This window comes from Aptenodytes patagonicus, chromosome 5 (assembly GCF_965638725.1).
Source record: "Aptenodytes patagonicus chromosome 5, bAptPat1.pri.cur, whole genome shotgun sequence".
NCBI lineage: Eukaryota > Metazoa > Chordata > Aves > Sphenisciformes > Spheniscidae > Aptenodytes > Aptenodytes patagonicus.
The window spans coordinates 23,679,891-23,694,630 of NC_134953.1; the positions used below are offsets into that span (position 1 = coordinate 23,679,891).

General features: G+C 45.8%; 1 protein-coding gene across 1 annotated transcript in view; it reads left to right on the forward strand.

Moving 5' to 3' along the window:
• Positions 1-14,740, forward strand: part of VWA2 (von Willebrand factor A domain containing 2) — a 28,404-nt gene that overhangs the window by 12,723 nt on the left and 941 nt on the right. The window contains exons 6-13 of the mRNA XM_076338124.1: positions 4,617-4,811; positions 5,191-5,321; positions 6,021-6,153; positions 7,902-7,957; positions 8,840-8,947; positions 9,794-10,375; positions 10,693-11,244; positions 14,471-14,593. Coding sequence (XP_076194239.1) covers positions 4,617-4,811; positions 5,191-5,321; positions 6,021-6,153; positions 7,902-7,957; positions 8,840-8,947; positions 9,794-10,375; positions 10,693-11,244; positions 14,471-14,593 — 1,880 coding nt within the window. The remainder of the gene's footprint in view (positions 1-4,616; positions 4,812-5,190; positions 5,322-6,020; positions 6,154-7,901; positions 7,958-8,839; positions 8,948-9,793; positions 10,376-10,692; positions 11,245-14,470; positions 14,594-14,740) is intronic.

Genomic DNA, 14,740 nt, shown 5'->3' on the forward strand with positions numbered 1-14,740 from the left:
GCAACCTGGTCTGTCTTTGTCAGTGAAAGTTGAGAGGGAAGAAAGTTTTCAGTGTCCACTATAACGTGGTAAATAGGGGAGAGTTTCCCATGACCCTCCTGGCAGGTTTTTCTGACCGTTTGTGCCAGGCAGTGGGTTACATCCATCCAGGGAAAAGCAAGTGTGAGCAGAGGCAGGACAGTGTGCAACTTCATTTTTTTTTTTAGTGGTTACAATTTCCTTTGTCCTATGAGGTAGTGAAGAATTGCTGATCCCTAGATATCTGCGCATGTGTGTCTGCTGAATTCAAGAAGATCAGGTTTTCAGACAGAAACCTTTTTTCTTCCTGAATGTTAAGACTTGCATGTCTTCCCATGACCTCAGGAAATGGAGCCAGAGGTCCAAAGAAACATTCTTCTTAGAGTGTCTCAAAATCCAAACTTTTCATCTCTGAGAAATACATTTGTATCTACAAAGGACCTGACAACCACCCCAAAATAACACTTGTTTTGATTATAGGTGAGGTACTGGTATGGCCTGCGGGTGTCTACTCTTTCTTTAGTTGATCTGCATTAGGGCTAAAGTTCAGCTCGACATTTCTCATGGATGTCTACTGCTCTCCACATGATGTACATATTGCAAGCAAATGTGATCGCTTTTGACTTTTTCAAGCAAGATCAATTGTCTGGGTTTTGTTGTATTGCTTTTTACAAGTTTATCAGATCATGAAAACCTCTCGTGTAATGTTACGGGAAAAACTCACCAGAAAACATGATATACTCCTCCTCTTTGGCTGTTGCATAAAAGTCTGTGAGAGCAGAGAAAGCGAAGCAGTGTTTGGTGTCTGGCACTGAAATTCCTTGATGACAACACATGGATGCTGACAGATCGAACAGAAATAATGACCTTGTGCTCGGCTGTTTCATCTAGTTTAAATAGAAAGCTGACATTTCAAAATAGATAAAATAGTTACAGATAGATTCCAGTTGGCTTCCGAAAAAACGGGGTGTTTGACGTTTCCGTTCAGAGACTCCTTGATGTGCTTCTGATGAGCCTTTGGCCAGCGAGGTGTTTTCCGACTTCAGCCCTGTGCTCCGGACGTGGAGCTGAGAGCACTTGGAAGGAGGCAGCACCAGACTCAAGTGAAGCTTTTGTGATTTATTCAGAGACTGCCAGTCTCTCTCTGTGAATCTCGTCCAAATAGCTTTTGAGTTCATTGGCCAATTTCAACCAAATTTGGTGGTGATCTCCAAAGCTAAATTTCTTACCAATTTCTTTCATACAAGTCCATGGCTGGTTACAGGAGAGAGACCTTCATAGTGCTGTTTTTGAGGAAAGGCAGCAGGTAAAGTCCACATCTCCTTTGGCTTCAGAAAGTCCTTATTGGAGTAATGCCTTAAACACACTTCGTCTGTGTCAAAAAACAGCGAACCTCCAAATGCAAATCAATAAGAAACCAAATTTAATGAGCTTTGGTGCAGAGACTCTCTATAACTTTTTCAAATCCTCAGGGCTCACATGGGCACAGCTTACTGAGTTCATCAAGATTTAGTCATCAACCTGACTATGCACAATGTTTTCCCTCATGCACAGCACTTTTCACTGAAGCATCTTACAGCTACTGACATCTGGTCAGGAAAAGGCAGATTTGGACATGCTATGAACACACGGTCATTGAGTATGCTTTGAAATGGTGGAGTGCAGAGGAGGAAGTACCTAAAGAAAGACGTTCAAAGTGAAAGGGCCTGGCAGGTACTGAATTAAGAAGTTTCTGTGAAAATCAGAGTACACAGAAAAGACTGAACTTGGGTACTATCAAATGCTTTTCTAGAACAAGCAAATCAGGTGCTAAAGCACAGGAGGGATGTTCAGAAAGCAAATGGAGTGTGTTTGTGTCAAGGAGAACATGATGCCTCCAAGAAAGGAGTATCACTTGTGGTTTGTTTCCCCTTGGTTGCTCTGGATGGCAATAAAAGCAGCCCTAAAAGGCAGTCATAGGAAGTGATTTATAGCACAGCTTCTTGGACAGAATTAGAAGACAGATGGAAATGTCTCCTCTGATCTAGTGGCTTAATTATCAACAGGTCTGGAGTGTGTTCCCAGTGAGCTGGGCTCTCTCTGGTATCAAATGTCCAGTCAGAGACGGCACATTACAGACCTCTCACATTGTGCAGATGGAGAACTACCAAGAAAGGAGGAGGCAGACTCATGTCCCTGCAGGATTTACCCCTTTGAGATAAGCAAATGTTTAGCCCTCCAACAACAAAAAGAGATAATGTGTTGTAGGCAGGGATCAAAGCTGGCGACAATAGCTGAAGAACTTGCAGTGCAGGTTGCCCTCAGTTTTTACAGGGGATGAAAGGCTTTTGCCCAGCGTGTTGTGTTGTAGCAAGGTCTTAGCCTGGTGATGACTGGGTGGGGAACATAGGTGGTTGATGTGAAGCTTGAGTTGGTTGCGTCAGGTGGCCGGCAGCAGAGTCTGGGGTGCCTGGGCAGCCTAAGTCTCTGAGTGTGGGAGGGAGGTAGGAAGTTGGGGCAGCTGGGACTGATTTCACCCAGCTACCTTGGGATCCAGCTGCACAGCCTACCAAACCTCATCCTGCAAGACAGGTGAGACCATGTCCTACCTCCTCTCCAAGCTCTCCGTTATGTTACGCATGGCTTTTACTTAAATAAAATTTCAGTGTTTGTCTCACGATGTAATCATTCCTGCTTCAGCCTGACAGAGATGATCATTTTATATAAAATTTTGATGACATTTCGTGGTACATGGAGCCCAGTCTTGACTAGGCATCTCTAACAGTCATTTAAAGTTAAGTCTTGAAAGCAGAGGACAGTCCCTGCCCCACAGAGCTTACTAGCAAGAAATAACAACTAGAGTAAATGTGTAGCCCATAAAAACAACCACACCTTGTCCTTCACCTCCTAGACTTCTGTATAAGTATAGCACTCCCCTTTTTTATTCCCTTCTGCTTTATTTTCAGCACCCTCTGCAATGAGGGGCTCCTTCCCAGTTCACATCCAGTATGCCATGATTATGGCATAATAAGAGACCTTATGGCATAAGAGACCCTAGCGCTGTGCAGACACTGGCCATAATCTTATGGGCTTGCCGTAAGCAGCTCTTCTCTTGGGTGCCAGAGGGGCCTCTCTTTTCCCTCCCCGGGCTTTGTGCTGATGTGCAGCATACCTCTCACAGACAGCTCCAGTATCTATGGGCTCAGCAGGACAGCCAGGCTCTTAGGTTAAGGAGGCATCCAGCAGTCAGCAAATCTCATTCTTTAATAATCTCACAAGAAATGAGTCTCAGGATTTCTAGACCATCTTTGACTGAAGCTGTTCTCTGGCAAGCTGTAGCTTATTTTCTACTAAAATTGCCTTCAAGTTTGCTTTTCCTTAGGAGTTATTGCAGAGATGCAAGGCTTGACGTCTGCCATTCCCTAATGCTTAACAGCAGCCCGTTTTACTTGCTGATTTATGTCACCACTGGAGTGTGCCCCCTTTGGCATCCTAGTCCTTGTGTGGGTTTAGTACTTTGCTACTGGGAGGATGGCTGAGTATTGAACTAATCACTTTCTACCTCAGAAACATCTCATTCTCCAGGGCAGAATTCAAGGGCTGTCAAAATATTGAGGTAGCTGGCTCCTGTCTCCAAAACAAGAAGTGTGGGGTACAACTTGTGTGAACATCAGTGGCTGGTGCACTTTCCCTATCATACCAGCACTGCTGGCAAGCAACCTAACGGATGAGGGTATTGCTTTTAATTGAGTTTAGCATGGGTTTAGACAACTAGAGCATCAGGTGGCTTTTCTTAATGTTTACTTTCCTAGCATAAAAGGTACTGGTGAAGCCCTGAAAAAAGCATGCCTTGTGTTCGGTCCAAGTTTCCAGGGATACACTAAGAAGCTTTCAGCATTTGTATTTTCAGGAGCTTTACTACAGGATGGACAAATGACTTTTTGTAGAAAATCAGATTAACCTGCAGATCAACCAGTGAGAAAAAGGCAAGGACTGTCTGCACACTGCTGGACTGCAGACTCTCGGTTATAAGCTGGGACGTATAGCTCCCTGCCTTAGCTCTTGGTCCAAGAACGGCAGAAGGTCCCATGGAGGGAAAGGTATGACACAGGACAAGAATTTATAGCATGTTTCTGCATCACTTTGAGACACTGGTCTTCATTTATTTTGCCCGCTTGTACTGCGTTTCTGACTGGAATACAAGAGGTTGTTGTAAAACAGCTTTTCCACACAACTCTTAAAGAAGTGACTGCAATTTTCAGATGGAAAAACAGAAGCAGTTGAGACATTTGTCGAAGCTGGAAATAAAACTCAAATATCCGAGAGCTCTGGTTCCTCCTCCGGTTGCAGGAACTCTCTGCTGTGTGTTAAAAGTCTTCTGGAGACTACTCTGGCTTGGAGAGGAGGGAGGTAAGGGTGGATAGATGGGACCTATGGGTAGGAAGATGACAAGAATGGCAGGATTAGACATCTCTGTGGGTGTGTTCTGTGGCAACAGGCAGAAATATACTAAGTTCCCCACTACCAGAGAGTGGAAATTTGGAAATCAGGTGGTAAATTCAGTATCGGGAAAAGAGCTTTGATTTCTGTTTTTTTGATTTTATCTCCCTTTGTTCTAGAGGTGGGAGCACAGAGACAGGTCGGGCTCTGAAGTACATTCTCCACAAGGGATTCCCTGGTGGCAGAAACTCAAGTGTCCCTGAAGTCCTGATCATAATTTCGGATGGGAAGTCCCAGGGCAGCACCGCAATGCCTGCAGTGCAGGTGAAGGAGAGACACATCACGGTTTTTGCAGTGGGAATCAAGTTTCCAAGGTAGGAAACTTTCCACAGAGTTGGAAATGGAGGTCCAGCTAGCCAAATGGCAAGTCCTAGCAAGTGAGGGATGGTCTTGTGCTACATATGAGTTTTGGAAAGAGAAAAGGGGAATTTGTGGGGTAACACAGGCATGGAGGAAACACTAATTTGGTGGCTGGTGTAGAAGGAGGACCAGAGTTGGAGAAGGAAGCTCTTCCACTGAGTAGAGCTACACTACTGCCTGAGACTAAACACACCAGGATCTTGAAAACTGTTGGAAGGGTGTCATGGTTCTGCATCAGCTATTTGCTGCACAGGGTTTGTTTTGATACTCAATTCTTTGGGGATGACTAAGGGTCTTGTTACACAAGTGCTTGAACCCCACCTTGCTCGGCAGGTGGGAGGAGCTGTATGTGCTGGCTAGTGAGCCCACCGAGCAGCACGTGCTCTTTGCTGGAGATGCTGACGATGCTGCCAACGGCCTGTACAGTACCCTCACCGGCTCTGTCTGCAGCGCCACCACTCCAGGTAACCCCTGTCCTGGCTCCTCCTTCATGCCCATGCTTTGAGCTTGGACCATGTCACTGCGTGAGAAAGATGAGGCAGTGTCAGAAAGCCTATAGGGGAATTAGCAGGTGTTGCACTTCGAGGTAACCTGCTTCTGGTGCCCAAACTGGATGGCATGCTTGCCAGCTACCTCTCCAAATACTTGCAAGCTGCAGGATCCTAAATCTTTCTGTGTCTCTGTTCACCTCTAAAAGTGGGAATATTGGTCTTGCTCATGTCATGGGGGATAGAGGGATAAGCACAGTTGTTCTAAATCTTCTAATGGACTTGGCTGTGTGTTAAGGGGAGGCCACCAGGGGCTTGCAAGAAATAGAAAAGATAGAACTAGAGTGGTCCAGAGGTAGAAGAAAATCAAATACATGAATGATGAAGCATCACAGGGGCTGAAAAGTTGTCATTGAACCCTGAATTCGGAAGTGCAAGTTTTACAGTAAAGCAAAGGAGGCTGAATAGTGAGCACTCCAGAAAGTGGGGTAGGCTGGTGAGCTTGTTGACAGAAAATTTCTCTTCTGGGGTCTCGTGGCTCTTTGAAGCACAGCCTGGTCTGCTGTTGGCAGGTAGATGAGGAAGACTAACCCATTTCAAAATAGTGCTCCACTTCCATACAGACCTTGTCTCTTCAGGCAATTGATCCTAGTTTGCATTTGTTCTTTGCCACAGGCTGCAAAGTTGAATCCCACCCTTGTGAACGCAGGACCCTGGAGACTGTGAAAGAGCTGGCTGGAAACTATGTGTGTTGGAAAGGCTCAAAGCAGCCAAATGCAGTGCATGCATCGCTGTGCCCTTTCTACAGGTGAGTTGGACACCCACATCTCTAAAAGTGAGTGGGGCTAAGATAAGATGAGAGATACAGTAATGAGCCTTTTATCTGACCTTGACTCTTTACTGGGGTGAAGATCCCTCAGAAGACTGATGCAAACATGGTCTCTAGACCTAGGAAGAGGACTTCCCTGCTCTGACCATTGGCTGATCTGAGAAGCAAAGGGTAAGAGGAGGAGCTGAGACAAAGAAGCAGAAGATGGTTAGCCCAAGAGCACCATAAATATTATAAATGGAGTTGTGATTAGTTTCCTACCTGCTGAACTGAGATGCTTTGAAATTTACATCTCTGTGCCAACTCTGCACTGCAGAGGGTTTCTAGGTCTGGCTCCCTGTGTTGGCACTAGTTCTGTTTTCATCCACTCAGGCTTTCTTCCTTTCAGAGAAGCCCCTTTTCCTTTGCTTGGCTGCCCTGGGGGGCTTGGGAAGGACTTTCCTATGGAGAGGCTTCAGTCACTGGCAGAAAATACCCCCCAGTTATAGTGCCGCAGTGCCAAAACCGGGATGCACACAAAGAGCTGCATTGTCAGGCCAATGGCAGTGAGCTGCATGAGGGAAATGTTCCCTTGCCCAGGGAGAGGAGACTGGAGCTGAAAACCAATAAAGCATGTCAGGTCCTTCAAATAATATTGTCCCTGCAGTCAATACAGCAGGAGAAATGCTTTAAAAATGAGCTGTGAAGGGAAAGGCAGCTTCGTGCTCTCTTTGCTGATAAGAAGAGCTGAGTGAAAGTGGTGTTGTACAGAAATTGGTAGGGGGGATTGTTTTTCCTTTGAAGAGGTGCTTCATGTGTTTGTTTTAATACCAGGCAGTCAGATTAATGTTTGAAAATCACCCCAGAGCTGGGCTGTGCATTGATGACCTGCTACATAGATATACTGGGCGATGATTGTATGGACAATTTCAGACATGTCCTGATGGCTGTGAGCATTTCCAGATAGTTGTGCCTCGGAGCCAATGTGGGAAAGCAGAGCAGCTTGTGGCTTGCTTACGGCATCCCAAAAGTGATGGTTTTGGCCACAATTGCCGCAAGTTTGAGCAGCCCTAATGCAGAGCACTGGAAGATTAGTGGCATGATGAAGCTCCAGGTATTAGAGAAATAGAAAACTAATTAACAGGGATGAAAGTTTAAAGCAGAAATCATCTCATCGTCAGGAACCAACGTTAGCTGCCTTCTTACATGTGGCAAATATACACTCCTGCTCTACGGTGGGGGGGGTTCATATCCCCTTAGGGCAGGGAAATGAAGGTAGTTGAAAAATCCCACTGGGAGGCACAGCTGAGGACTGAGGATTTCTTCCCAGTCTAAACCTTGCTTGTCCACTAGTTGTTACAGCTGGATAAGTTAGACAGTAGAATGAATATTGAATAAGAAATTCTCACTGCTGTAAAATTTTCTTTTCATTCCAATTTAGAGCAAAAAGTTTAACATCATCTCTGTAGCAACTGAAAAAAATAATCATCCGGAGTTTTAAAAATACATCCATAGTCTTTAAATGTAAAACATTAAAGTAGAATTAAAAAACAGAAGAGTCGATTTGGTGAAATGATGTTTTTTCTTTTGCCATCCCACTCAGAATGGACATTTTCTTTTGAAATACTTGTTTTGAAAAATTGTGTTTTCAAAGGAAAATTTGTTCCATTTAAAACACAGTAAGGTCAACCTTGAAGATACCTTGTTAATCTTTAAATTCATGATAGGTTTTATTCTTCCTGTTTCAGATGGAAGAGGGTCTTGATAAAACACCCATCCAGATGCTTCCGAACTGTATGTCCAGGTAGGACTTAGCCTTTTTTAAAATTGTATTTACAAAGCAGGAAAGGTAATAACTAAGGAATAAAAAGATGGGTTTTTACTCTCACTTCTAAAAATTTTGTTCTGAGTGAGAGATTGTGATCCTTAGCAGGAAGTGGATATTATGTCCCATTTTTTTGTCTCATGGGTATCTATGACCAAAGTTCTTTTGGATTAAAATATCTCCCCGTCATTTCTCCTTCCACTTGAGGAGCCAGTTAACCCTCATCTGCTCGTGTTCCTGGGGCAGAGGTTTGCACTGCTTCCCAATGCCTGTGGGGACTCACTGCTCTCCAGCTAGGGGAGTATGCAGTGAGATGCCTCCACTCATTCACTTGGTACCATGAACATCATCAGTTTAGCAGTGAACCTGACACTTGCTGATTGCCAGCCTGTTTTTGTGACTGTGGAAATAGCTATGGTCCTTGAGTTCTGCCCTTAACCCCATCCTTTTGCTGGTTCACATGACAGTGGCTTTATTTTCTTTGTCAGTACAACATTGTCCAAGCAGCAGGCCAGACTCTGATCCCTTCATTGCTGGTGTAAATCTGGAAGGGCTGTATGAACTTCAGCAATTCTGTATTTACACGAACATAACTTCACTGGCATTATTCCAAAGCAAATGAAGTGAGGTCACAGTCTGGTTTGCTCTCTTCACCGCTGCCTGTTGGAGAGCCATCCCAAAATGAATTTGCCATGGAGGTGAGTGAGGGTGCACATGGCCCTGCATTAGTTCAAACTCTGCAGCAAGACAGACGAAAGTTTGACCCCTTTTCCACTAATGGCGATGCTCACACTGGCACAGGATGGGAAGGGGCAGGCTCCCTGCTAACTCCCTGTCTTTCCCTTCCCTGGTCCCGTTTAGACCCTTGTGACTCCCAGCCATGCCAGAACGGGGGCACGTGTGTCCCAGCGGGACTGGACAAATACCACTGCCTCTGCCCGGTGGGGTATGGAGGAGACATCCACTGTGGTAGGTGTGAACCTGCGCTCTCCCTCCTTCCTTCTCGGCTGTGTCCTGCCTTTGTGGTGCCTGTGCATGGCCACAGGGACAACTGGGGTTGGGCTGCAGCCTTTGGGCTTTTCTCTTTTGGGAGACAGGCTGAGTTTTCTCTCATGCTGGTTATGACTGTGTCAGGCCCAGTGACTGGGTCTTGCTGCTCAGAAACCTTGTGGATATGGAGAGCACCAATACTGACAGTCTCACCCTGGCGTGGCTGCCTTTGTTTCTAAATGTAGGTGCCACGTGAGCAGAACAACAGAGAAACTGGGAGAGACACAACAGGGTATGTCTGTTGGTCCCCTCCCTGCACACGTGGGCCCAGGAGGGAATCCTGATTTTGGGGATTCAATGTAAGAAACCCAAGAAGGTCCTGATCTTCAGAAAATGCTTTGTACTTACTTCCCCCAGAATCAAGGCTCCCACTTTAAAGTGTCTCAGGGTGTTACAGATGAGGGTCTGGTACTTGAACTTTCTCCTTTCTCGACGTTGTACTGAAACTTGGAGTGTTTTCCCCAGAGTACTAAGAGAGTGGAGTTGTCATTTCTAATTTGAAGTTTGCCATCCAAAAGTCCAGGAATCCCCCCAGACTCCCATAAATATTTCCTGTCTCTAAAGGCTTATGTGGCATCCAATCAAAATAAAGTGCACTCCTGGCACAGTTGTCCTCCAGCTCATGCCATGTCTGACAAACCATGTAGGTTACTGGATGCAATGTCCCTTCTCCACACCAAAGGGCTTCCAGCAGGCCCCAGCTGAGGTGCTGGACGTGCTTGTCTTTTTGTCCTCCATATGACAAATTGCTGTCTCCCTTTTCAGGACCAAAGCTGAGCCTTGAGTGCAGCGTGGATCTTCTTTTCCTGATGGACAGCTCAGCGGGGGTCACGCTGGAAGGGTTCCTGCGCTACAAAGCGTTCCTCAAGAGGTTCCTCCAAGCAGTGATGGGCCAGGACTCGCCAATGAATGTGGGGGTGGCCCAGTACAGTAACGATGTCAGGATACCCATTGAGGTGGGCCAACACAAGGATGCATTCAGTCTTATGAAGAGCATTGATTCTTTGAATTTCAGTGGAGGAGGAACCCTGACAGGCAGAGCCCTGCAGTACATTGCACAGCAGGGTTTTAGGAGCACTCCAGTCTTTGCAGATGTACAGGATGACCTCCCACGCGTGGTTGTCTTGCTCACTGACTCCAAGTCTCAGGATCCAGTGGCAGAAGCTGCTAAGTACGCAAGGGACCGAGGCCTCTTCTTGATTGGTGTAGGCAGCAGCTTCGTGAGAGCAGAGCTGACCAAGGTCACTGGCAATCCAAAGCAGACAATTATCTACTCAGAACCCCAGGACCTGTTCAACAGGATCCCAGAGCTGCAGAAAAGAATCTGCAGCGTGGACAATCCTGAAGGTAAGACTGTGATATGGGCATTGCAGGATGAGTTTGTCAAACCATGAGGAGGTCTTCTGAACTCCATCGGAGAGGAGGGAAGGACAGAAGGATAAATATTCTTGTTTTTGTCAGTCACAGATCCAGGGACTAACCTTCCATCACTGCTTTTTATGATGGGTCTCTATCTATTGGTGTGAAAGGGTCATAGATCACTCTTCACAGTCAGTGATCAGCAGTGATGAATTTTGCCCACCATTTCCCCCCCTGCTTTTTTTTGGTCAGAAAGGAGTACATATATACTCTGAAAAATACCATGTTTGCACTCTTTTATCCAGGCTGCCAGGCACAGTCTCTTGATTTGGCGTTTGCGGTGGATGCCTCGGCTGGAGTTGGCCTGGAGAATTTTCTGCGGCTGAGGGACTTTGTCAGGAGCAGCTTTTTGCACTTCAGCATCAACCGGGATGTCACCCAAATTGCCCTTGTTGTCTATGGCAGCAGAGCTCACACTGTGTTCGCTTTGGACACCCACACGAGCTATTCAGCTCTCCTCCAAGCCATCGACCAGGTGCCTTTCCTCGGGGACTCAGCCTCTGCTGGCAGTGCCTTGCTGCATATTTATGGTGATGTGATGACAGTGCAAAAAGGAGCAAGACCTGGAGTCAACAAGGCAGTGGTGGTGCTCACAAACGGAGGCGGCGTGGAGGATGCAGCTGCCCCAGCTCAGCAGCTGAGGGACAATGGCATCTTGGTGTTTGTGGTTGTCACTGGGGATGCACAGAGGGACACGCTGCTGAGGATTACTGGGTCTCCGAACTACCTGGTCCACATCTCCTCCTATGAAGACCTGCAGCATTACCAAGACCTTATCATCGAAAGAATCTGTGAAGGTGAGAACATCCCATCCTCGCTCTTTATGCTGGTGCCGCCGGCTGGTGGTAAACTTTGTAAAACAGGCATAGCGGGGACTTTCTTCTGTAGCTGTTGTTATCATATGTTTTCTGATGCTTTACAGAGTGAGCTTAATATTATCTTTTGCATTGTACAGATGGGGAAACTATGGCATAAATACGTGGCGATTGTCCAAAGCATTCCTATAGGAATAGGAACCACCTTTCTTAAGATTCAGTCCGGTGGGTGAGACTGGTCTTAGTGTGACTGGCTCTTTAGAGCCCTGCCAGGTCTAGGTTCTGCCTTCCCTGAAAGAAAAAGAAGTTTGCTCATTTTCGGATGTTGCTTTAAACCTGTAGAATTTGCTGTGCATTACTGTACCCCCTGCAGTGTTGTAGGGGGGGCTTAAGGGGACACGTTTCTGCAGCCAACAGTGTTGGTCCCTGAGTGAGGTCTCTGCTGTCTTGTTCAACAGGTTTGTGCCCACGTGTTTGTGAAGTGGTGGGTCTGAAACCTCATCACTCCTGTTCCTCCTTAGCATCCCACTACTGAAGTTACCATGCCGGCTCTCAAGATTTTGTTTGGGTTGCACAGGATTTAATCCTAAATTCAGAATCTGTCCATTTTGAAGCCTTCAAACTGTTAAATTGAGGCCTTCAGACAACTTGTGATTAATTTTATTTGCAGAACCAAATCCTTATCTCCAAAGCGTTCAAGAGGGAAGAATTTTCAAATATTCATGTAAAAGCTCATGTTTGTGCAAAAAAAAAAAGTGCACTTTCTTCAAAACTTTGAGTCCTGAGGGCCAGTCCCCAGCTGGGAAAAAATTGACTCAGATACCAAGTTTGAAACACTTGTGTGCTGAGTGTGAGTGCCTATATTTGATGGAAATCAGCTATTCAGAAAGGATAGCAGCCCTGGTTTGCAGACATTAGTGGTGGCAAAAGTACTTCTAGTTAAAATGCCATGCCTTGTTTTTCATTCAAAATAGTCCGAGTTTAACATTTAGCTGTTTGCTTTTGTTATGTTTTAACCCGTTTGTAAGATCAAAAGAAGCAGCATATTGAGCTTAAGCACAATCAAAGGTCCTTTTCATCTCTGGGCATGCCTGTTGCTCCTTCAGGGTTAGAAAGAACTACAGTGTCATCTCTTTGGGGTGAGGAGCCAGTCTCCTGGCAGGCTCTGCAGATGGTTTCTACCTGGAGCTTTTCAATGTGCTCATATTGCAGTGGTATTTTCAGCTGTGTTGTTACAAAAACAATCTACTGTACCGTGAAATTAACTACAATGCCACGGATGAAGGGGAAGAGACGGCAAGGTTCAATGAGTCAGGGTAATAACATATCATTTCCTGAGACTGAATTGCTGCTTTCATTTCATGTGCAGGTAATCACTGTTTGTACTAGATAGGCTGGGACCAAGGGTGATGTAAAGATAAGCCTTTCATTCAGTCTTCTACTCCAAGTCCAAGACTCAATAACAGAATCATTGTCTGTGAAAGGACTTTAAAAAATTTATGACTCATGATAAAAGTATGTGAAAAACAGATTCTGCCTCTGGACACCTGAAATATCGTAGTTATTCTGAGGCTGAGCTGAAAAGAGACCAGAAAAAAATGATCCAGGCTTTAGGAGAAAAGATCCCAAGCATTAAATATATATGAATCTGATTAATGGAAATACAGACTCTTGGGCTTATCAAAGGGTGTAATCCCTGAAGTGCAAGAAGCTTATTTAAGATGATACTGTGTTAACAGTAGGCTTGAGTTCAGAGAAATGGTGCCTGGGTGGAATAGCATGATTTCCCCAAACAGGGACCACGAGGTTATGCTGTGGGGCAGCCGTGGAGGGAAGTGGTGGATGCATGGCATGTGGAGCAGAGCACCATGGAAAAGCTCTCTGGGGAGCAGCCAGCACCTGGAAGATGAGTAGTGGGTCCAAGAGGTCCCTCCAGCTTTCGTTGCCAGCGGCTCTACCACCCTACGATGAAAGTGAAAGCGCCTGTTCCTAGGGATACACTGTCAGGCAGGACCCCATCTGGATGTCTCATGACAACAAAAATGTTGTTGAACCAAACTTGGCTTGATACAAAATCAACAGAAACTGTCAATTGAGATGTCTCAGATCTAGGATTTGACTGTCAAAAAAGTGAATTTCAAAGATAATTTTGCTTACCTTAGGTGTAGGTTGAGAGTTGATGTGCAAACTCGGATGTGTGAGAATGAGTACAACATGCAGTAAGCTGTAGTAACTGTCCTGATGGATAGCAATAGAATTTATATTCTTTCCTTCTCCCCCTTTTCCTACTCTGTCTGTGTGCTTTTTCTACCGCGGGGCAAAAGGCAAGGCTAGGAGGTTCAGACTCTACATCACGTAGTTGTTCAGCAGAGGAATTTCTCACCCTTACCAATGCTGTGGTGGAGTTGCCAGCAGACTGGAAGCAAATTGCTCTGGGATGCTGCTACTTAACCTAACGTATTCACAGCAAGGCAGCATGAAACACTGCCAGCCCTGCTGACAGCTGGGCTCTGCTATGTTAAGAGGGTTGGGATAGCTGTCACATACTTCACAAGAACAGGACTAATAACAACTTGGGCCATGGTTGCAGGCTTTTCTCTCAAACCTCCTAGAAAAAAGCCTGTAAGTTTATCTTGTGTTGTTTTCCATTCGTGCCATCCCTGCTTCTCAGCTGACTTCTTGTCCTTTCTCCTCTCTGATGTAAACTCAGGTCCTCTCCAGGGCAAATGGGGTTTGAACTTCAGTGGTGTTTGGGGTTGTAAACAGCTTGGAGCAGGGCATGTGTCTTGCTCTGCATTGGCAGTGTCTGGATCTGGGGGGGTTTAGACGTGCTCATGTGTTCTGTGCACAGCTCTGAAGATGCTCCATTTCGCTTTTCTTTGATATTCAGCCTAATGTGACATCACTCTTTTAAGCTTTATTAGGAATATTAGCCTCTAGATCAGAACATTTAGTAAAGCCGTTCTTCTTCCTTTTCTCTAGGTTAAACGCAGAGGAGCTTGTCCTCTGTATCAAGACAGGGTTGTGAGCTTGCACCTTCTGCCATGTTAATGTGCTTTTCCCATCCCATTAGCCCTAGATGACATTTTCTAAAGTCTGGGATATATAGTTGCTGTTATTTTTGCAGCATTCCTGATGGACGTGGGTCCTAGCTATTAACACTCTGTAGACATGTCTGAGCCTTCTGTTCTGTTTGTGTTTGTTGCAGAAGCAAAAAGCCCCGTGAACCTGTGCAAACCCAACCCGTGCATGAACCGGGGCGTATGCATCCTTGGGCCTGGGAGCTACCGGTGCGAATGCCACGGCTGGGAAGGACCCCACTGTGAGAGCAGTAAGGATCAGCAGATGGCAACTGCAGCAGATGTCATCTGTTCTGCCCCGCCCTTCTGAACGGATCCCACATCTCCACCTCTCCCTTGAGCAGAGATGTGGCTGTAACTCTTGGACAGCTGTTTGGTGGCCAGGTCTTGGTGCTGAT